Consider the following 22,166-nt stretch of genomic DNA (forward strand, 5'->3'; position numbering starts at 1 on the left):
AAAAAAAAAAAAAAAAAAAAAAAAATGAAAAATGAAAAACAATAGATGCAGAGTGCCAAGCCCATAGTAGATGCTCAAAAAATAATAGCTATTAAGAGGAATGAAAAGAGGAACAAACAAATTCTTTGGGCACAGAGGAAGGAGATGTTACATATATTTAAGGGGGAAATAGGAAAGGCTTTATAAAGCTTACCTATTCACTTGTTCACCCATCTCACCTACTCAAGGGTATCACTTAAGCAATTCTCCCTACTCCTACATCAAATTTTCCTTTTCTACTGAATCATTTCCTAAGCCATTATTTCTCCCATTTTAAAAAACAATCAACAAAACAAACTCGACTCCAGTTCCTTGAAGAGGACTGTCTCCAAGTCCTCGTTTTCAATTCTCCAATCAAACTTCCAGTCCCTTTATTCCACTGAAGCTACTCCTCAAAGTCACCAGCCTCCATATTGCAAAAAACCATCAGTCATTTCTCAGTTTTCATATTTGACCCATCAATAGCTTTCATGTGGTTGATCTCCCCCTCCCTCCTTGAAATACCTTCTTCACTTGGCTTCCCCGACACCAGGATTCCCGGGTTTTCCTCCCATTGCCCATTCTTTCTTTTTTTTTAATAAATTTTTTCTTTTCTTTAATTTTTCTTTATCTTTTTTTGGCTGCATTGGGTCTTCATTGCTGCATGCAGGCTTTCTCTAGCTACGGAGAGCAGGGGCTACTCTTTGTTGCAGTGCGCAGGCTTCTCATTGCGATGGCTTCTCTTGTTGCGGAGCACAGGCTCTAGGAGCACAGGCTTCAGTAGTTGTGGTGTACGGGCTTTGTTGCTCTGCAGCATGTGGGATCTTCCCAAACCAGGTATCAAACCCATGTCCCCTACATTGGCAGGCGGATTCTTAACCACAGCGCCACCAGGGAAGTCCCATCCCCTGGTCATTCTATAAATCTTATAAATTCCTATAAATTTCTTTTGTTCCTGTTCTTCTTTCAGAGCTCTCAATATTGGAGTGTCCCCAGAACTTAGTCCTTGGACCTCTTCTCTATTTACACTCATTCTCTTGATGATCTTATGGCTTTTTTTTTTTTTGGCTGTGTTGGGTCTTTCTTGCTGTACGTGGGCTTTCTCTAGTTGTGGCAAGTGGGGGCTACTCTTCGTTGCGGTGCATGGGCTTCTCATTGCAGGGGCTTCTCTTGTAGAGCACAGGCTCTAGGCACACGGGTTTCAGTAGTTGCAGCATGTGGGCTCAGTAGTTGTGGCACTCAGGCCCTAGAGCTTGTGGTCTTCCGTAGTTGTGGCGTGTGGGCTCAGTAGTTGCAGCACACAGGCTTCCATTGCAGTGGCTTCTCTTGTTGCAGAACACGGGCTCTAGGCGCACAGGCTTCAGTAGTTGTGGCACGCAGGCTCAGTAGTTGTGGCTTGCAGGCTTGTGGTGCATGGGCTTAGTTGCTTCTCAGCATGTGGGATCTTCCCGGACCAGGGCTCGAACCCGTGTCGCCTGCATTGGCAGGTGGATTCTTAACCACTGCACCACCAGGGGAGTCCGATCTTATGGCTTTAAATATCTATGCCAGTGACTCTCAGACTTTTCTATCTAGCTACCTCAACACATCCATTTGACATCTAATAGACATCCAACTTTACATGTCCAAAACCGATCTTCTCTCCAAAACTGTTCCACCTACAGTCTTACGCATTTCAGTTGATGGTAATTCTGTCCTTTTAGTTGTTCAATCAAAAATCTTAAGTCATTCTTGATTCTTTCACACTCTACATATAGTAATCTATTGGGAAATTGTATCAACTATACCTATAAAATATATTTAGAATCTAATCAACTTTTTACCACCTCCTCTATTATCACCCTGATCCATCATCATACTCAGCTGCGTTACTGCAATTATAGCCTCCCAACTTGTCTCTCAGCTCCTACTCTTTTTTGTTTCTTGGCTGCGTTGGGTCTTTGTTGCTGCGTGTGGGCTTTCTTTAGTTGTGGCGAGCTGGGGCTACTCTTCATTGCGGTGCACAGGCTTCTCATTTTGGTGGCTTCTCTTGTTGCGGAGCACAGGCTCTAGGCGCACAGGCTTCAGTAGTTGTGGCTCGCGGGCTCTGGAGCGCAGGCTCAGTAGTTGTGGCACACGGGCTTAGTTGCTCTGCAGCATGTGGGATCTTCCCAGGCCAGAGATCGAACCCATTTCTCCTGCATTGGCAGGCGGATTCTTAACCACTGAGCCACCAGGGTAGCCCTCAGCTCCTGCTCTTGCTCCTACAGTTTAGTACCAACCAGTAGCCATGGTGAGATATATATATATATATATATATATATGTTTAAATTAATTAATTTTTGGCTGTGTTGGGTCTTTATTGCTGCGCGTGGGCTTTCTCTTCCTCTTCATTATGGTGCGCGGGCTTCTCATTGCGGTGGCTTCTCTTTGTTGTGGAGCACGGGCTCTAGGCATGCAGGCTTAAGTAGTTGCAGCATGCGGGCTCAGTAGTTGTGGCTGGCGGGCTCTAGAGCGCAGGATCAGTAGTTGTGGCGCATGGGCTTAGTTGCTCCATGGCATGTGGGATCTTCCCGGACCAGGGCTCGAACCCGTGTCCCCTGCATTGGCAGGAGGATTCTTAACCACTGTGCCACCAGGGACGCCCTCATGGTGATATTTTAAATTATAAATCAGACTAGTCATTCTTTTGGTTAAGAACCTTAATCACGATTTACCTTTATGTTCCAGTAAAGTTTGTTGGCTGGCTTTATATCTGATATCTGAGTGTATTTCTTTTCATAGGATGTGCTCTCTATATGCATATTCCCATATATTGAAATAGTTACTCTAGACTCTTCAACTCTTTTTTTTTTGGCCACGTCACATGGCTTGCAGGATCTTAGTTCACTGACCAGGGATTGAACCCAGGCCACGGCTGTGAAAGCCTGGAATCCTAACCACTAAGCCACCAGGGAACTCCCATGAACCCTTCAACTCATAACATTAGGTTTACCTCTCGATATGTTTTCACTAGTCCTGGAATGTCATGAAAAATTGTTGCTATTCCTGGACTCCTGGCCACTCCTACCCCAGTGACAATGTCTGTTTGTAGAATATTGTCATTAGCGGAAATCATCCACATCCCGGGTTCACCTAGGAAAAAACAAGAGAAAGCACTTGGCTGCAACCTTTGATATGATATAAATTGGTCACTCTAACCTTACTCAGAATCCAAGTCAGTAGACCATTCAAGCATACATATCCCTTCCCAGGGATATGTTGTTTTTTTTCTTTAAAAAAAAATTTTTTTTTGACCACGTCACGTGGCACGTGGGATCTTAATTCCCCGACCAGGGATCGAGCCCAGGCCCCCTGCATTGGAAGCTCAGGGTCTTAACCACTGGACCGCCAGGGAAGTCCCTAACGTTGTTTTCTTAATGTCGGGTTCCCCTTCGTATGTCATGCCAGCAAAATAAAACAGGAACTGCTGACCTTCACAATCACAAAAGAAGCTACTTAGTTGGAGAATGTAACTGTTCTCCTTAGGAAAAAGAAAAATGCTTTTTACACATAGGAATAACACTCTGATTAAACTTTGTATAGACCCTGCTAAGGATGAATCTGCTTTGACCTACTGATTGATATCAGCAGGAAGACTGCAAGCAAGTGTCAACTGGCAGAAGAGAGGATTCGTTTACTTAGGTTTAAGTCCCAAGGTGGCAGAGGAATGTCAAATATTAGATTAGATTACTGATCCTGGCATGTGGCCCTTCTGCTTCCTCATCCAAAGTGGTATGGATTTGAGATGCCCAAAAAATTCCAGAATGGAAGACAGAGGGACAGTCCTGACAGAACCTAGGAAAAGGGAGTAAAAAAAGCCTCTGCTTCACTGACAAAAGATTAACAATCATGGTATTGTAAGCACAGTTAGCTCACTGGCCATGGATTACATGTTAGTAAGTAGTGGTTGCTTACAAGTCAACTTTTACAGGACTGGAGGATTTGACCTAGGCTGAATAGAGTTTGCTTTGTATCAAGTCCAAAATATACAGTTAATGTCCGGTATTACATCACTTTACCAAGACATATGTATCCATAGTTCCCCAAAGAGGACGCAAAGCCCAAGCCACATACCACCCCAGCCAGCCTTACTTGGATGGATTATTTGGTTGCATATACCCAGTCAGTATATACCATTTTGGGATATGCTACCTGGAAGCCTAAAGATATAACACACATTTCCTAACCCAAGACTGATTTTCTGTAACTCATAGTACTTCTTAGAACAGAAATGCTTTGCTGATCAAGAGTATAGTGTAGCCTGGTACAAGGCCAAACCTTCTTACAGTGATGGTATATGTAGAAGTTAGGCCTTCAGATGTGCCTCACAAAACAGTGTACACACAATTGGTTCTTAGAACTAAAGCCTTATTGCCCTTTCCTTTTATTTCATCCTTTCCTGATATTCAACTTAGCAGTTACCCTCCTTCAGAAGCCGGGAATGGAGGAGAAGGCACAGTACTCTACACTGCCTACATATTCAGTAGACACTTGGTAAATATTACTGGCTGACCTCTAATTGGCTGGCTATGGAGAGAAATGGGCACTAAACTGAGAATTATAAGTTAACATGAAAAATAAAACACACAAAAGTATTTTCTTTCTCAGAGAGCCCCTTAGATTTTAGATAATTTGGAAAAAAAAAATCATCTAAGGGATGAGTTGCTTTCTAATCCTGTCAGTTATGAGGTTGAGACAGGGAAGGTATCCAAACCATTCTGGTTGAGGAGGTGAGTACTGAAGCAGATGACATCTCCGACAAAGGTAAGCTTGGTGTCTGGCTCGATGGCGTGCTCTACAGAAACAGGAATATAATCTGCCATGCCGGGATGTCTCTGGTCCCAGAGCCTCACAAGTGTCACCCCTCTGTTCACAGCCTGAGCCATGTAAGTATAGTTCCTATTCCCTGGTCCAATAAGCAGCAGGTCATCTCTGAAAGCAGACATGAAAGGTAGAAATCTCTGAAAAGAGTCAATAGTTAGGAAACAGTTCTGGAGGCAGACCCTATCACAACATTTTATATTCAATAGCTCAAAAGTTCAGATGGAGTTCTACAATGGAGAGTAAGCAACTAGGGACAGGGATCAAATCTACTACATTTATATATATAGTGCCCAGCTAGGCTTTTTTAAATCATTATTAATTAATTAATTAATTAATATGGCTGTGCCCGGTCTTAGTTGCAGCACGTGGGATCTTTGCTGTGGCATGTGGGATCTAGTTCCCTGACCAGGGATCGAACCTGTGCCCCCTTTATTGGGAGCACAGTGTCTTAACTGGACCACCAGGGAAGTCCCTAGGCTTTTTTTTTTTAATTAAAAAAAATTGTTTTTTCAGTATGGCTTCTTTTTTTTTTTTTTTTTTTTTTTTTTAGTATGGCTTTTTGATAATACTCCAATTGGCTCCCTACAGGAGCTTTGTATGAACTAGGACTTGTCAAATTCAAAACATACTGAAGTTTTTCTTCATTGAACAACTAATTCTGTTTTTTTCCCATCTTAATGAAAGAAAGAAAGATCAGATTCCAACTGCAGGATATGAGAGGAATTTACTGGTGCTTTTAGATAATACCAGGTTAATCAATAAGATGTCTACCACAATGTCAACACCATTCCTTTGCCTTCCATACCTGTTCAAAGCCAGATAAAGCTGGGTATTGTGTGTGTGGAATTTCTCTCCAACGCTATTGTAAAACTGAACAGTGAAGGTGAGAGACATGCCCAAGGGAAAGGCTGATAGGGTCCTTCCTTGAGCTGTGTATAGCTTGGGGTGGCTGCTCATTCGCAGGTATGTCACTGGTGCTACCTGTGGGAGACAAAACCTACTAGTACAGAGAAGGATGCATTGGAGAGGCGCTGAGACCATATTCTGAGACTTATAATCAATGATAAAAATGGTGTTCCTCTTTTGTAGGAAATAGTTAGCTCTTGATTTCAGATGACAGAGTGAAAAAGAAATATGACAGTACAGGAAATGGCTTTTTAATTACTAAAACAGTGGAAATGTGAAAAGAAGCTGGAGCTTTTTGAGGAAAGGACTGCATTTCTTCTTATTTTGTGCCAAGTGTCAATATTTATTGTTAAATAATTGATCATTTATCAAGAATACTGTAAATTTTGTTTTCACACTGCAAGAGATAAACTGTGATACAGTAAGGGAAGTCCAGGTTTGAATCCTAGCTTTATTATTTCATATCTTCATCTAATCATTCTAGGTTTCATATTTATCATCAGTTTAATAGGGCTAATAATGCCTATCTCATAGGGTTTTTGTGGTAGTTAAAAAAGATAATATACGTAAAAGGAGCAACACAGAAGCTGGAATATACTAGATTTTTAACACAAAAAACATTTTTTTGTTTGTTTTAGACTAACTTACCTCTAAGGTCTCTTCTAATTTAAAAAAAAAATTCTAAAAACAAAGCCTAATTTTGATAGCAATGGTTCTACGCTTCTCCCACACCAACCCTTTTGCCAAATCTGCTCAGAAGACATTCATACCAATTTGAGGCTAATCTCTTTTATAACAAGGACTGTAAAGTCCACTTTAATTTGATGGTTCATGTCAAGATTGTCCTCTTATCTTACAGTTCATTTCTGACTTCCAGAGAAGTTTCTAGTTCTTAAAAAAGGAAATCTGCCTCTTAAGGCCATGGTATTCCTTTTATTTTTTTGAGTAAGTCCCTGAACTCACCTGAACCCCAGTTACAGTTGTTTGGTTGACTCCAAAAGGTTCTATAGAAGTGACTTCCAACACAGCAGTACCTGCAATGGAACCAGCTTTCAGGAGCCCTTCACCGTCCTCCTCAATGACAGATGAATTAGGGAAACACTTGAGAACACGGGAACTCACAAAGGCGGCCCCTACCCTAGGGAATAAACGGAGCAAATGGCATCTCTTGGGGGCTCTGTTTGACAAGAAAGAAAGGAGTAGAGATTGCCAGGATTACTGCTAGCTGTACTCTGAGAAAACTGCTTGCCATTCTCCATGTTGTGTAGTTATTTTTTCCTCAGGTAGAAGTCAGCCTTTGGATTATGCTTATCTCTTTAAAAATTAAATACTATTACATATTTATCATTAAAAAATTATTTGGTTAAAAGAATTGAAAACAGGTACAGTCAGCTTTTCATATCCATCGGTTTTGCATCTGCAGATTCAACCAAGCACAGGCTGAAAATTTCAAAAAGTTCCAAAAAGCAAAATTTGAACTTGCCTTGGACTGGCAGTTATTTACATAACGTTTACATTGTATTAGGTATTATAAGTAATTTAGAAATAGTTTAAAGTATACAGGAGGATGTGCATATATGCAAATATTACACCATTTTTATAGACTGGATTTTTGCATCTGCAGATTTTGGTGGGAGTGCGAGTCCTGGAACCAATCCCTGGTGGATACCAAGGGCCAACTGTATTCAAACAAATACTTGTACGTGAATGTTCATAGCAGCACTATCCACAATAGCTAAAAGGGGAAAACAAACCAAAGTCCACAATAGCCAAAAGGGGAAAACAAACCAAAGTCCACCAACAGATGACTGGGTAAACAATGTGTTACATTCATACAATGGAATATCATTCAGTCATGAAAAGGAATGAAGTACCAATACATGCTACAATGTGGATGAACCTCGAAAACATGTTAACTGCAAGAAGCCGACAGAAAAGGTCACGTATTGTATGATTTCATTTACATGAAATACACAATATTTAAATTCACAGAGACAGCTGATTAGTTGATTGCTAGGGACTGAGAGAAGGGGAGAATGGTGAGAGACTGCTTAATGGGTATGGGCCTCCTTTGGTGGTAATGAAAATGTTTTGGAACTAGAGGTGATGGTTGTATAATACTGTGTATGTACTAAACGCCAGTGAATTGTACAATTTAATTTTATGTTATATGAATTTCACTTCAACTAAAAAAAATTATTTGTGGGTTAGAAAAATCACCTTAGAAGGCAATGTTTTTTTCCATGTGCAGTGTTTCTCTGAGGGTAAAGTTGGATCCTGGCCTGTCTTCTTCTCCATTCTCCTTACCTGTTGGTATGGAGTTTGAGCTGAGAATTCATGGGCATCAGAATTTGTTCAGGTTGGCACTCTGGGTAGAAAAGTTGGAGTTTTTCAAACACCTAGAATGAGAAAATGATGTTTTCCTCATTTCCGGAAAAGACAAATGATGACCTTTACTCACAAATGGACAACTACAAATCAAGTCTGCCCAATTTCAATTTAGCCCAATGTCCCACAGTTCTGCTTTCCAAAATGAGCCAGGCATTTAAAACTTATTTAGGTACTGTAGAATATATAACCTAATATTAGCCTTGCTTCTGACTACAAGGGACTGGGCATAGTTTACACTTACCACATCCCCTACATTACTTAGATATTAGGTATGAAATAATTTTGAAATTTCTAATTTTTTTAAATAAATTTATTTATCTTATTTATATTTGGCTGTGTTGGGTCTTTGTTGCTGTGTGCAGGCTTTCTCTACTTGTGGCTCGTGGGCTCTAGCGCGCAGACTCAGCAGTTGTGGCGCACGGGCTCAGCTGCTCCGCGGCATGTGGGATCCTCCCGGACCAGGGCTCAAACCTGTGCCCCCTGCATTGGCAGGCGGATTCTTAACCACTGCACCACAAGGGAAGTCCCATTGAAATTTCTAATTTTAGTTCTAATAACCTGAAAAGAGATTTGAGAATGAAGAACCTGTAGTATTTAATTAGCAAGGGCACTATTCTGGTCTTCTGCCTTCTGGTAAAGTGCTTTTTCCTCTACCCCTCACTGAATCAGGGAACCAAAGCCAAAATAAAGGAAAGAAAAAAAAATTAGTCCCAAATTCAGAGGTAGAGAAACTTATTTGCCCCACACAAAAAACAGTTTTTCTTTGATATCTAAAAACAATAGGGCCATGTAGCTTTCAGCTTGAGAACATCTGTAGAAACTATTTGTACTCTCATACCTTACCAGAAGTTAGGATAGGATTTCATTCTACCTGTGAGTATAGCTAAGTGGACTGTATCATAATATCTGTGTTAGGCAGAACAAATCAGAAATTAATTCCTCTTTAGTTATTATGTGTTCATATACTGTATTCTCTGCGTTGGGAGTTGAGGGGAGTGCATGTGCTGTAGTTTCTAATGTCAGTGCTCATAGAAGCAATTAGCAGGAATAACAAAGATCTAGAAACCATAAGCCTATTCCAGAGATACCTTTAGCAATTTCTCTATCTCTATACAGACTAAGCTCTTCATGGATGGTAAGAGAATATAACTTTCTTCTCCTTGATATACAGAAACAAGATATAGCTTTGGGACCTTACCAGGATCTGAACTTCATCAGACAGTTCCAACAAATTCCCCTCAAACTGCCCAGAGGAACTGTTCATACAGCGGACAGTGACTTTGATACTGGTCCGACCAGCTGCTTTTGTGTGGACAACCATGGCAAAGTTATTCTCTGCTGGGAGTTGTAGAAAAACCTAGACCGTAAAGGGAAGGATTAAGAAATATTCATGAATAAACACTGTGCCCTTCCCTCTTTGTTGAAAATAGCTATCTAGAAAAATTAGAGTTCCAGGCTTATCTTCCCTTCCCTTCCCTTCCCTTCCCTTCCCTTCACTTCCCTTCCCTTCCCTCCCCTCCCCTCCCCTTCCTTCCTCCTTTCCTTCCCTCCCTCCTTCCTCCCTCCCTTCTTTCTTTCTCTCTCTTCCTTCCTTCCTTCCTTCCTTCCTTCCTTCCTTCCTTTCTCTGCACCTTGAGGCTTGTGGGATCTTAGTTCCCCAACCAGGGATTGAACCCGAGCCCCTGCAGTGAAAGTGCCAAGTCCTAACCACTGGATCACCAGAGAATTCCCCCAGGGTTTATTTTCATATTCCCAGAAACATAGTCACCCCTAAAGTAAACTTCTGTGTTCAGTGCTCAAGTAATTCTGGAAAGACTCCTATGCAAGAATTCTTATCTTGCAAGAAGTCAATTCATTGATAGGAGAAGAATGGAAATGAAGGAAGGGGTATCCTCAGTAGGTTGAAACAGTAGAACTTGAGATGAGAGAAGTGAGGTAATCTACTCCTGGAGTTCAGAGTGGTAGCAAGGAAGGAAGAGGACAAGAAAGGGAAGCTGTTGTTTTAGGATTGTGTTAAACTAGCTGACCATTTCCTCACTTGCTTCACTCACCATTCTAGTCTAGATTGGATAAGGATTAGGCCTTGACAGATTTCTGGTAAGAGGGAAGGGAGGGCCAACACCAAGGCAAATGTTATTTATTTGTTTGTTTATTTATCAGGTCTTAGTTGTGGCAGGCGGGCTCCTTAGTTGCGGCTCGCCAGTTCCTTAGTTATGGCATGCGAACTCTTAGTTGCAGCATGCATGTGGGATCTAGTTACTGGACCAGGGATCAAACCCAGGCCCCCTGCATTGGGAGCGCGGAGTCTTAAGCACTGTGCCACCAGGGAAGTCCCCTAAGGCAAATATTGAAGTAGGCACTTGCCTACCTTTTTGGCACTCATTTTACGTTCTATCTCCTCTGCATTTTTGCTGTCTGGAGCGCTCAAGACCTTCCTTCACTCTCTTGACTCATACAGAGTTCCAAGTTCCAAATTCACCTTTCCCTCCTCCCCTACATAAAAATTCCCATCTCCTTTGTGCAGATTTCAATCAATTGTCTGGAAGCAAGTCTTATGCTAAAGAATGAGTGGTTTATAATTGTTTAATCCAAGTGAATTTCTAAATGATGACACCACAGTGCATGAAGTCTACCTTGTAGGGCATTAGAGACCTTTCTATTGAGGTCCAAGGCAGGGGAAGAAAATCTTTGTATGGCTCTCAATCATTTCTTCCGTTAGAGTGATTATTTAGATAAGAAAATTAGAGGAAGGGAGAAGTAGAATAGATGCTAAGACCTAGGCCATCCCCTCCTTTCACACAATTCCTATTTGCTATTCAAGAAAAAAAGCCAAATCCTTCTGCAGAACTCTACCAAACTAAGCACAGTTCTATCTCTCCTCAGTTCCAAGTATAACCAGGCTCTGTGCAGTCCATGACAGATAGAAGACTCAACCACTAGAGTTTCCCTAGAAGACTCAACCACTAGAGTTTCCCTAGATTACAGATCTAGGATATTTTAAGAAAATTGGAAATTTTAAATTTTTTCCAGACTTTTCTTTTTAGCTGGCTCCAGAAATGACCTAATTCTAGCTTCTGTAACCACTCTGATCTCTCTCAAGGTCTAATTCTTTGTTTTTGTGGGCACTGAGTTGTGATCTACTGGGTACCTTGGCTCCAGGTTCCTTCTTCCTAAGGTAAAGCTCAGACCTAAGTGGCTGCCACTGATCCTGGACCATCTTGGGTGGGTTCCATTAAACTGATGATCAGGTAACAACGTTGTGAAGTAGGTAAAGTTTGTAGCATCCACCTTTTTTTTTTTTTTCTTTTTCAGGTTTCAGAGTAAGGTTTAGTGCTATATGTATTAAAACATCAAAGCTATTTTAAAAAACATAAAGACTCATGTTGCAGTGTGGATTTCCTCAATAGCCATCCTGAGGGCTTTGGCCATTCCAGATGCAGCAGGTGAATTGGGAGGAGCCGGTACCACCAAAGGGAACCGTGGAGGAGTTTAATTAATTGTCCTTCTTAAATTTGCCATTGATATAAGGTCCAGAATCAGCTGCCAGTTGGTGGCCCACAACAGCCCCATGACACCCATGGCACCCTTCATGCTCAAGGTAGGATTCCAGTTCTTCCCCAGCTCCTAGTAGTGTGGGCCCAGGAGTGTGCTCAGCAACCATCTTTCTTTTTTTTTTTTTTTTTTTTTGCGGTATGCGGGCCTCTCACTGCTGTGGCCTTTCCCGTTGCGGAGCACAGGTTCTGGACGCGCAGGCTCAGCGGCCATGGCTCACGGGCCCAGCCACTCCGCGGCATGTGGGATCTTCCAGACCAGGGCACGAACCCGTGTCCCCTGTGTCGGCAGGCGGACTCTCAACCACTGCGCCACCAGGGAAGCCCACAACCACCTTTCTTAATGTCAACTGCCCATCATGCACTACAAACATGATTATTAATATAATTGTGTCTGAACATGTTGAAAGATTATATATTTAAACTTTATGTATAAATACTTTATATTCATAATATGTTACTCATGTAACACAGTATCTGCTCACAAATACAACATTATACAACAACAAATACATCAAAGGAAGCATTGCTTTGTTGAGAGCTCTTTACAGCAAAGTATGTTAAACATCATATAGTATTATCTGAATACTTAAATTTGGTTTCTTCATATGATTTTCAGGTTTCCAGCATTCACAGAACAATTGGAAAAAGAGTAAGTAATAATATTGTGTAGTCTAGAAGTGAGTTAGTCTAAAACTTATGATGAAATAAAGTAAATTTAGTATCAAGATCCCTAAGGTAATATAATAAACAGATAAGTTTATACCTCTGAATGCCTGGGCACTAGATCCAATACGTCCCTTTTGCTCATGGACCAATGGAATGTGAGCCCAGGGTTGGCATTGCTGAAGGAGAAAGGGGTCTGGGTACTGGTCACTCCCATGACATAAACTGGCATCTGAAAATGAAGAGTGGTTTTGTGCTATACATCCTGTCCAGCTGGCATTATCAAAGTAATGAACCTGGAACAGAGCCATCCTACTGACCTCAGTAGCTGTGATGAGTCGAGTTGCAGCTGCAAGGATCCTAACAGCCCTTAGCTGCACAACTTCAATCTGCACTTCATCCTGCTCAACAGGGTGGAGAGCAAGCTTAGGCTAAGAGGGAGTGTCTGTGGGGTGGACGCTTATGATAACTAGTTTGTTTGTTGTTGTTTGGGGCATTCAACAACAACAACAAACATGCCATAGATATAGGTTTTTTGTTTGTTTTTGTTTGTTTTGTATTTGTTCTTGAAACAATTCCTTAAGTATAGGGACTATGTCTTATAACAATGCCAAGTACTCTGTGGGCTTTTCACTGAAGATTATATATTTCCCATGCCTGGTTAAGAGAATACCAAATGAGGGGACTGAAAAGACTTCCCTGGGCTGTTGACACCCTCCCCATCACTATTTCTTCCTCTACCTCCCAGTGATTCCCAGATGGAGGAGTAGAAGCAGAGCAGAACAAAGAACCAATACCTGGGAAAACACAATGACTTTTCCAGTATCTTCATTTACTGTCTGGATGGTGCCATGGACCACAGCTCTGCCAACTACCTTCCCTGTAACTTGGCCCCTCCTATTAACAACAGCCACGGTCTGATTACTGATGGAGAAGTGAATGATAGATTGAGGCTGAGGGCCACCTTCAGACATTACCTGGAATGTAAACACACCAGTGAATGCCTGGACCTTGGGGAGAAGTCACATCTCCTTTCCCAACCTTTTGTCCAAGTAACTCGACTTTTTCATCTTCCCCCACTTTCCAACCAGCATATGCCACATCACCTCAAATGCACATGAGATGGAAGTGCTATAAATGATCCATGGGATTCCAAGAAGTAGTTCATACCATGTTTCTCATAGAACAAAGAAAATACTAATTTTCTTCTTTATCAAATCCTGTTGTACTTGGCTGAGAGTAGACAAGGGAAGGTCAACAGGAAGAGGTGTATGTGTATGTGTGTGTTGGGGTGGAGCAGAGGTGGGATGGGGAGAAAGCCTCATTTCTGGCTTTTGGATCACCTGCATCATATTAGTTGGAATCAGTGTCATTTTCTCTGGAACAAGTCTGAATGGAGGAAACACCTTGAAGGAGAAAACCAAAAGGACAACAGTGATTAACTACAGTCAGGTTCATAGTAAATGATCACGTAGCTTATTCTAAGGAAAAAAATCCTAATTATGTACAATGAAGTTATATACAAAAATGTATTTTATTTATAAATGCAAATTTTATTTATAATAGCAAAAAATTATAAATTACTTAAGTGAGAATGATTAAATAAGTTATTACGTATCCACTCACTGTAATAAAAGTGGTCATTAAGATTATATTTACACAATGAGATATCATCTCACACCAGTCAGAATGGCCATCATCAAAAAATCTAGAAACAATAAATGCTAGAGAGGGTGTGGAGAAGAGGAAACACTCTTGCACTGCTGGTGGGAATGTGAATTGGTACAGCCACTATGCAGAACAGTATGGAGGTTCCTTAAAAAACTACAAATAGAACTACCATATGACCCAGCAATCGCACTACTGGGCATATACCCTGAGAAAACCGTAATTCAAAAAGAGTCATGTACCAAAATGTTCATTGCAGCTCTATTTACAATAGCCTGGAGATGGAAACAACCTAAGTGTCCATCATCGGATGAATGGATAAAGAAGATGTGGCACATATATACAATGGAATATTACTCAGCCATAAAAAGAAACGAAATTGAGCTATTTGTAATGAGGTGGATGGACCTAGAGTCTGTCATACAGAGTGAAGTAAGTCAGAAAGAGAAAGACAAATACCGTATGCTAGCACATATATATGGAATTTAAGGGGAAAAAATGTCATGAAGAACCTAGGGGTAAGACAGGAATAAAGACACAGACCTACTTGAGAGTGGACTTGAGGATATGGGGAGCGGGAAGGGTAAGCTGTGACAAAGCGAGAGAGAGGCATGGACATATATACACTACCAAACGTTAAGGTAGATAGCTAGTGGGAAGCAGCTGCATAGCACAGGGAGATCAGCTCGGTGCTTTGTGACCGCCTGGAGGGGTGGGATAGGGAGTGTGGGAGGGAGGGAGACGCAAGAGGGAAGAGATATGGGAACATATGTATATGTATAACTGATTCACTTTGTTATGAAGCAGAAACTAACACACCATTGTAAAGCAATTACACTCCAATAAAGATGTAAAAAAATAAATTAAAAAAGATTATATTTACAATTACCTTTCTTTTCTACTTTTTTTCGTTTTTTGGACATGCCTCACAGCTTGCGGGATCTTAGTTCCCGGACCAGGGATGGAACCTGCGCCCTCAGCAGTGAAAGCGCAGAGTCCTAACCACTGGAAATTTATAAAATTTATAAAGAAGACGAAGTATGAATTTTGGATGAGATAATTTCCTTACTTCAATTTGCCGAGGAGCCGACGTGAATTTTCTCCCCATCTTGTCCCTGGCAATAGCTACAAGTGTGGTTTGCCCAATAGTGATAGCTCGAAGGATATAATTTTCAGAGTATTCGTCCTGTTTCTCCATTAGCCTGCAAAGACCCACAAATTTCTAGGTGAGAAAAATTTGGTTTTAAGAGTGGACAGTTATGCATCTTTCTAAGGTGCTTAACATTTTCTGCTTTCTTTTCTTTTTCTTTTTTTTTTTTTGGCCATGTGGTGCAGCTTGTGGGATCTTAGTTCCCCGACCAGGGATTGAACCCGGGCCCACGGCCCTGAAAGCGAAGAGTCCTAATCACTGGACCACCAGGGAATTCCCAATCTTCTGCTCATATTAACTCAGCTTAGAAGGAACTACCAGAAAATAACTTCCAGAGTCAAGACAAAGTTCATAGCAATGGCAGAAGCCTCCTGAAGGGCAAAAATTTGTTCTTGGTCTCCAAAGGGATAAGAGCAATATAAACATAGACTGGCAAAACTGCAAATGCTAAATTGCCTCAGAATTCCTGTATCTTCCCTTTCGCAGAGGGCAATACCAGTGCCTCTACTTCTAGATTTTTTAAAGGTCCTCAAGTCTGAAGCACCCCCAAAGGATATCATCCAAGGAGAAGTTTCATATAATGGAAATATTAATGAGACACATGATTTTAGGCCCAAAATAAGACATCTGAGGATCTGGAAGGGGTATTTTGTAGAGAGCTGAATATGGGAAGAGAGTATGGGCTGAAAGGTACCGTTACAAAAAAAGGAAAGAAGAAAATCTGAAATAACCTAAGGGAGAGCTAACCAGGCTACCAGGAGGGATATTCTTGTGGTATTAAGCATAGGGAGAAAGAAGTATATTTTTTAAAGATTTATTTATCATTTATTTATTTTATTTTATTTATTTGTGGCTGCGTCAGGTCTTAGTTGCGGCAAACGGGATCTTCACGCTGGCTTCTCTCCAGTTGTGGCACACAGGCTCCAGAGCGCGTGGGCTCTGTAGTTTGCAGCACGCAGGCTCTCTAGCTGAAGCACACAAGCTCAGTAGTTGTGGCACATGGGCTTAGTTGCCCCGCGGCATGAGGGATCTTAGTTCCCTGACCAGGGATTTAATCCACGTCCCCTGCATTGTAAGGCGGATTGGTTTTTAAAATAAATTTATTTATTTATTTATTTTTGGCTGTGTTGGGTCTTCACTGCTGCGCGCGGGCTTTCTCTAGTTTCAGCGAGAGGGGGCAACTCTTCATTGCGGTGTGTGGGCTTCTCACTGAGGTGGCTTCTCTTGTTGTGGAGCACAGGCTCTAGGTGCGCGGGCTTCAGTAGTTGTGGCGCACGGGCTTAGTTGCTTCGCGGCATGTGGGATATTCCCCGACCAGAGATAAAACCCGTGTCCCCTGCATTGGCAGGCGGATTCTTAACCACTGCACCACCAGGGAAGTCCCTAAGGCGGATTCTTTACCACTGGACCACCAGGGAAGTCCCCAAGAAAGGAGTATTGAAATGGTACTCACGTCAGGGTGACAATGGCAGAAGCCAACTGCAGTTTGAGCTCCATGTTCCTGAAGTATTTATTTTGGAACGGGCGTTTGGAAGGGCCAAGAACCCTCACAGTTGCTAACACAGCTTTACCTATTTCAACCTAGTGGTTAAAAAACAAAAATTAAAAAAAATAATTTTTTAAAGGTAATTTTAGTAGAGATGTCTCATTCACCTAGGGCCGTTTAACTCTTAGAGGTGGCAAGCTCTTTTTTTCATGCTAAATGTTCCTGGTCAGCCTTTGATCTAGTAAGCCTAATCTATGTGTATTCTTTTAAGTTGTTCTTTTAAGTTGTTCTTTTTTTTTTTAACTGTTTTTTTTTTATTTTATTTTGGCCATGCCCTGTGGCACATGGGATCTTAGTACCCTGACCAGGGATCGAACCCACACGCACTGCATTGGAAGCATGGAGTCTTAAACACTGGACCACCAGGGAAGTCCCTAAGTTGTGCTTTAACACTCTATTTATCTTCATCATGTTTAGTGTTGGAATTGTGTTCTTTAAGGGCAGGTATTTCCATTAATATCATCAAAGGGCCTGGTATACACACATGGTAGCTGAGCACAGACTATATTAGGTGATGCTAACGAGTGAGAATGACGCCTGCTTCATTTAAGAGAGAAAGCAAACATCTCTCACCTTATCAATCAAATCAAGCTCCAGCTCTTGCATGTCTGACACCGTGAGGTGAGCCATTGCTGGACCCAAGAAAGCCAAACACAGGTCATAGACCTCCAAGCTGAGAAATCCTGGATGTACTGGAACTAACTAGAAGGAAGAAGATGGTAGCTGGGTAAAGAAGCAAACATGCTCCAAGCATAATCATAGCAATTATTTCCACCCAAAGTGGAAAATACAATATCTTACTTTCTTTGTGATGGGAACTCTGAGAGGTCACATTATATGTTTCAGGCATAGCACAATATGTACCCTTAAAGTGATGTTTCAGTTTGTGGCAAAATATGTACCTTAACAAATACTAACTGATAAAGAGCAGAGTTTAAATTGATTGATTTCAAGCAGAATCCAACATACATATCCAGCTTCTTAATTATGAACAGGGAAAGGATTCAGGAAGAAAATCATGTACATTTATATGCAATCACAAGGAGGGAGAGAAAATACTGGGTGGACTGATACTTTGTTTTTCCTTCTTGTACTACAGCTCCTGCACAGCAGCATGGTTTTTCACATGCTTTGCCCATAGGGCCTCAATCTCCTCTTTTAAAAAGCAACATTATGACTACAGTAAGTTACATTCCTTTGAGCTCTTTGAAGGAAATAAATACATATGTAAATATAATATATTTTTTTATTATTACAAGTCAACTAAAAGCAAATCTCTTGGCATATTGACTATGGAGTCAGCTTAATATTTTAAGTTGCCATGTCCTGGCTGAAAATACCATATACTCAAATTATAAAGTCAATAGTATATCTAACTATCCACACAGTTCTGTGCTTTTAAATTTATAAAAATTAACCTTCTTTTAATGGAAATCTTATAATTAGATGTCTCCTACACTGTTTCCATTCAATCAGAGCCAAAAATTGCCACATATTGTAGCTAGTTACAGAAAAAAACAAACAAAAAAACCCTCTTTTTTTCTTGAAGAATCTATGATGTAGGTTAAAAAAGGAAAAAGACACAAATGTTATTTTTTGTAACAAGTTTGAGACACCCAATAAAAATTTTCCAATCATTCTCCTAAGAATGAGCTTTGACCTGAGACCATCAGTCTGGGAATATCTCTAGAACTCACCTGGACAGAGCTTTCTGCTTCCAGGTAAGTGATGGTGGCAATGTCTTGCTCACTACTGTTGACTAAAAAATAACCAGATCCTTCCACAAGGCTAAATATTTCCTATGGAAAAATCAGACAAACAATATTCTGTTCCCTTTGGTTTATAAGAAATTCAAAGAAAATAACTTCTACTTACCTAAGAAAGAATATGAAATTAAAAGATTACGGTCAGTGGACAAAAGACAAAATATGACTATTAAAGTATTACTGCTAAGGATAATTATTATATATGCATTATATATGTGAATCGCTGATTTTCAACACATAAGTGAGCTTTTTTATTGTTATACTATTAATTTTAATAACCTCTCCCCTCCAATATGATTCCATTTAGCTAGACTCGTATAGCTTCTACCTTCACATCAGGGTGGTTATAGATGGTAGCATTCTCAGGCGATACTGTTACATCATCTACCAGGAGCAGCTCTACAGCTGCAGATCTGGGCAAGTTGGAAAGTTCCTAGAAATGTAATAAGAACCACAAAGGTAAATACAAACTTTTAATTCCTCAGCTCAGTGAGTGAAGATTCCAGTACCCTTTCAAGTGCCAAAGATAACAGATTCATAGAGGTGCATAGTTCTCAGATTTACATCAGTTATATAAATGACTTCTAAGGAGCCTTAAATTTCAGTTAATTAATATTTTTTATATAATAGTCTCCATTTTACCTTTGGACTTTCCTTCTCTGAATAGCCCACAAAATTGACTCCAATGAGTACAGTCCCTTTTATCTGATGTACTTTAAGGATTCTTTGACCTGGAGACATGCAAAAAAGTACCCTGTGAGAAACAATAACATGTAGAATACAAAAGTGTCTCTAGAAAACCAAAAATCTGCCCTAATTTTTTCCAAATGGTGTTTTATTTCAGGGAGAAAAACAAAAACAAACCCAAAAAACAGTGAATAAGGAAATACACAAGAAACGGAAAACTGGGGTTCTATGCTGACTCTGCAATTATATTCCTATGTGACCTTGGGCAATCACTTTATTTCTCAGTTCCTTTATTAAATGAGGGGTTGGGACAGACAAAATCTAAAATTCTTTCCAGCTCTAATGGTTTGTGAGTCCAAAAATAAGCTGACAGGAGGGTATGGGAAAATTTTTGTTTGATTTAAAAATAAAAGTGAGAAATAAAGAGATTGTCCTTTGGGACTTTTCATGCTTCTAATCTGTTTTGTGTATGTAAATGTCATGTCAGTCCCTTACTCAAAAATTTTAAATGAAAAAAAAAATTTTTTTAAATCGCTAACTAGTCCTTATTAGAGCAATTCAAACTACTTAAACTAGTACTTGAAGCTGTCCATAATCTGACCCTGCTTTACTCATTCATTCTTTTTTCTTTCTTTTTAATTTAACTAACATGAATGTGCCACTTTACTTAGGACAACTCTTATTTTATCCTCAACACATGATGATCATGCATAAAACTGTAAAGCACTTTCTCATGATGTTACATTCTTTCATTCAACAAAGATTTATTAAGGGCCTAACTATATGCTAGGCACTATGACAAGTAATTAGGATACAGAGATGAAGAAGAAAACAACACAGTTCTTGCCTTCAAAGAAACCCACAGCTTAGGAGGGTGGCTGAGAGGTAAACCAACCACTGCAATACAGTGTGATAAGTACTATTATAGAAGTATGTACAGAGCACATAATACAGAATATGTAAGAACACAAAGAAGGAATATTCTCCTTAGATTGGGAATATAGAGGAACAGAAAACTCCTAGATTACTAGAGGAAGATTTTAGCCTAGTTAAGATGCAAGTAAAGAGAAAATAAAACATATGCAAAGGAAAGAGGTATGACAAGCCTTTTCATGGTTAAGGATCTAAAATTGTTGAGTATGAGAAAAATGTAGAATACATGTGGGTGGTAATAAGAAATGAAGCCAAAGAAGTAGGCAGGGGTCGGTATGTTAAGCTGCAACATATGAACTTTATCCAGAAAGACACAATGACAATACGTGTCACTGCGGGCTTAGTTGCCCTGCAGCATGTGGGATCTTAGTTCCCTGACCAGGGATTGAACCCACGTTCCCTGCATTGTAAGGCAGATTCTTTACCACTGGACCACCAGGGAAGTCCCCAGATTTGTATTTTAGAAAGATCATTCTTTCTAAAATTTATTCATTCACTCTGTGCTCCCAATGCAGGGGGCCCGGGTTCGATCCCTGGTCAGGGAACTAGATCCTACATGCATGCCTCAACTAAGAGTTTGCATGCCACAACTAAGAGTCCACATGTTGCAACTAAAGATCCCGCATGCCGCAACTAAGACCCGGCACAGCCTAAATAAATAAATAAATAAATATTTTTAAAAAAGAAAAGAAAGATCATTCTGGACAGTAGTATGGAGGGTGGATTAGAGGGTAGGAGAGACACATTGAGATCAGTTAGGAGGCTACTATGGTGATGTAGGATAGAGGTTATGAGGACATTAGTGACGAAGTTAGAGAGGAAGAGAGAAAACCTTTAGAAAATAAAATGGATGGTATTTGGTGATTGATTGTTACAGATATAAGGAGCATCTCTTTCTTCCCTACCACTTTTTACATTAACTGTATCATATTATTGGTATTCTGGTGTTATAGTATCATATACATATTAATATTATGTTATCATATTCTCTAGTTAAGCCCTTAAACTTGTCCTGAGTATAAACTCCCTGTGGGTAAGGGAAAGCTTAAATCTTATTTCTTTAATGTTTCTTATTGAATTGAATAGTTATCTAAACGGGAAAAGAATTTGAAAAAGAACAGACACACGTATATGTATAACTAAATCACTCTGCTGTACACCTGAAACTAACACATTATTTATCAACTATACTCCGATATAAAATTAAAAGTTAGAAGAAAAGAATAGTTACCAAATACTCATACCAGAAACCTAAAAGTTACCCTTTGTGCCACTGTCTTCTTTACTTTTGGGATTGATTTGTGGTAGATTGTTATTTATTTATTTTTATTTTTTATTTTTTTATTTTTTGCGGTACGTGGGCCTCTCACTGTTGTGGCCTCTCCTGCTGCAGAGCAACAGGCTCCGGACGCGCAGGCTCAGTGGCCACGCCTCACGGGCCCAGCCGCTCCACGGCATGTGGGATCTTCCCGGACCGGGGCACGAACCCGCGCCCCCTGCATCGGCAGGTGGACTCTCAACCACTGCGCCACCAGGGAAGCCCTAGATTGTTATATTAATGTCTTGTGGTGAATCATGCCTGGTGGTATCCATGCTCTTGAGTAGTCCTGGCCTACCTTGACTCTGGTTTTGGCCAGGTGACTTGCTTTGGAGAATAGGACCTCAGCAAATGTGATACAAGCAAAGGCTTGATGGGCTACTGCCCCTGAGGGCTTGTTGCCTTCTTAGAACCTCATCTTGTGTCTCTTGCCCCGTCTCTAAGTCAGTCTCACTTCACTTATTTAGTTCATTCTCTCTATTTCCTCTTTCTGCCATCTCTTCAGGTCTCAGACTACATGCAACTTTCTTAGGGCAGTCTTCTCTGATCTAAACTAGGTTAGGTTCTCCTGTTATAAGCTCTTAATGAATCCCATATTTGCCCTTCAAAACACCTAACACAATGTAATGTTTAAAGTCCAGTTTCCCCAACTGGACTGTAAGTCTATGAGGGCAAAAGCTGTGAGTGTCTCATTTACCATTATATCTCCAAGTGCCTAGCA

At 40.5% G+C, this 22,166-nt stretch overlaps 1 protein-coding gene, 1 long non-coding RNA gene and 1 pseudogene across 2 annotated transcripts in view; 1 reads left to right on the forward strand and 2 right to left on the reverse strand.

Moving 5' to 3' along the window:
- NUP210L (nucleoporin 210 like) overlaps positions 1-22,166 on the reverse strand; it is an 86,951-nt gene that overhangs the window by 11,591 nt on the left and 53,194 nt on the right. Inside the window, exons 18-33 of the mRNA XM_027095042.1 lie at positions 19,150-19,238; positions 18,836-18,940; positions 18,439-18,540; positions 17,315-17,443; positions 16,649-16,776; positions 15,115-15,247; positions 13,721-13,783; positions 13,175-13,354; positions 12,698-12,778; positions 12,478-12,609; positions 9,359-9,517; positions 8,077-8,168; positions 6,733-6,907; positions 5,669-5,844; positions 4,754-4,971; positions 2,993-3,132 (exon numbers count right to left, since the gene is read on the reverse strand). Coding sequence (XP_026950843.1) covers positions 2,993-3,132; positions 4,754-4,971; positions 5,669-5,844; positions 6,733-6,907; positions 8,077-8,168; positions 9,359-9,517; positions 12,478-12,609; positions 12,698-12,778; positions 13,175-13,354; positions 13,721-13,783; positions 15,115-15,247; positions 16,649-16,776; positions 17,315-17,443; positions 18,439-18,540; positions 18,836-18,940; positions 19,150-19,238 — 2,102 coding nt within the window. The remainder of the gene's footprint in view (positions 1-2,992; positions 3,133-4,753; positions 4,972-5,668; positions 5,845-6,732; positions 6,908-8,076; positions 8,169-9,358; positions 9,518-12,477; positions 12,610-12,697; positions 12,779-13,174; positions 13,355-13,720; positions 13,784-15,114; positions 15,248-16,648; positions 16,777-17,314; positions 17,444-18,438; positions 18,541-18,835; positions 18,941-19,149; positions 19,239-22,166) is intronic.
- Positions 11,654-12,085, reverse strand: LOC113614116 (cytochrome b-c1 complex subunit 10 pseudogene; annotated as a pseudogene).
- LOC113613912 (uncharacterized) lies at positions 17,330-19,727 on the forward strand. Its single transcript, XR_003430408.1, has 3 exons — positions 17,330-17,923; positions 18,389-18,462; positions 19,352-19,727. It is a non-coding gene; the product is annotated as an uncharacterized LOC113613912 (long non-coding RNA).

The sequence above is a fragment of the Aethalodelphis obliquidens genome, unplaced genomic scaffold (genome assembly GCF_003676395.1).
Source record: "Aethalodelphis obliquidens isolate GAN/ISIS:26980383/991018 unplaced genomic scaffold, ASM367639v1 scaffold90, whole genome shotgun sequence".
Taxonomy (NCBI): domain Eukaryota; kingdom Metazoa; phylum Chordata; class Mammalia; order Artiodactyla; family Delphinidae; genus Aethalodelphis; species Aethalodelphis obliquidens.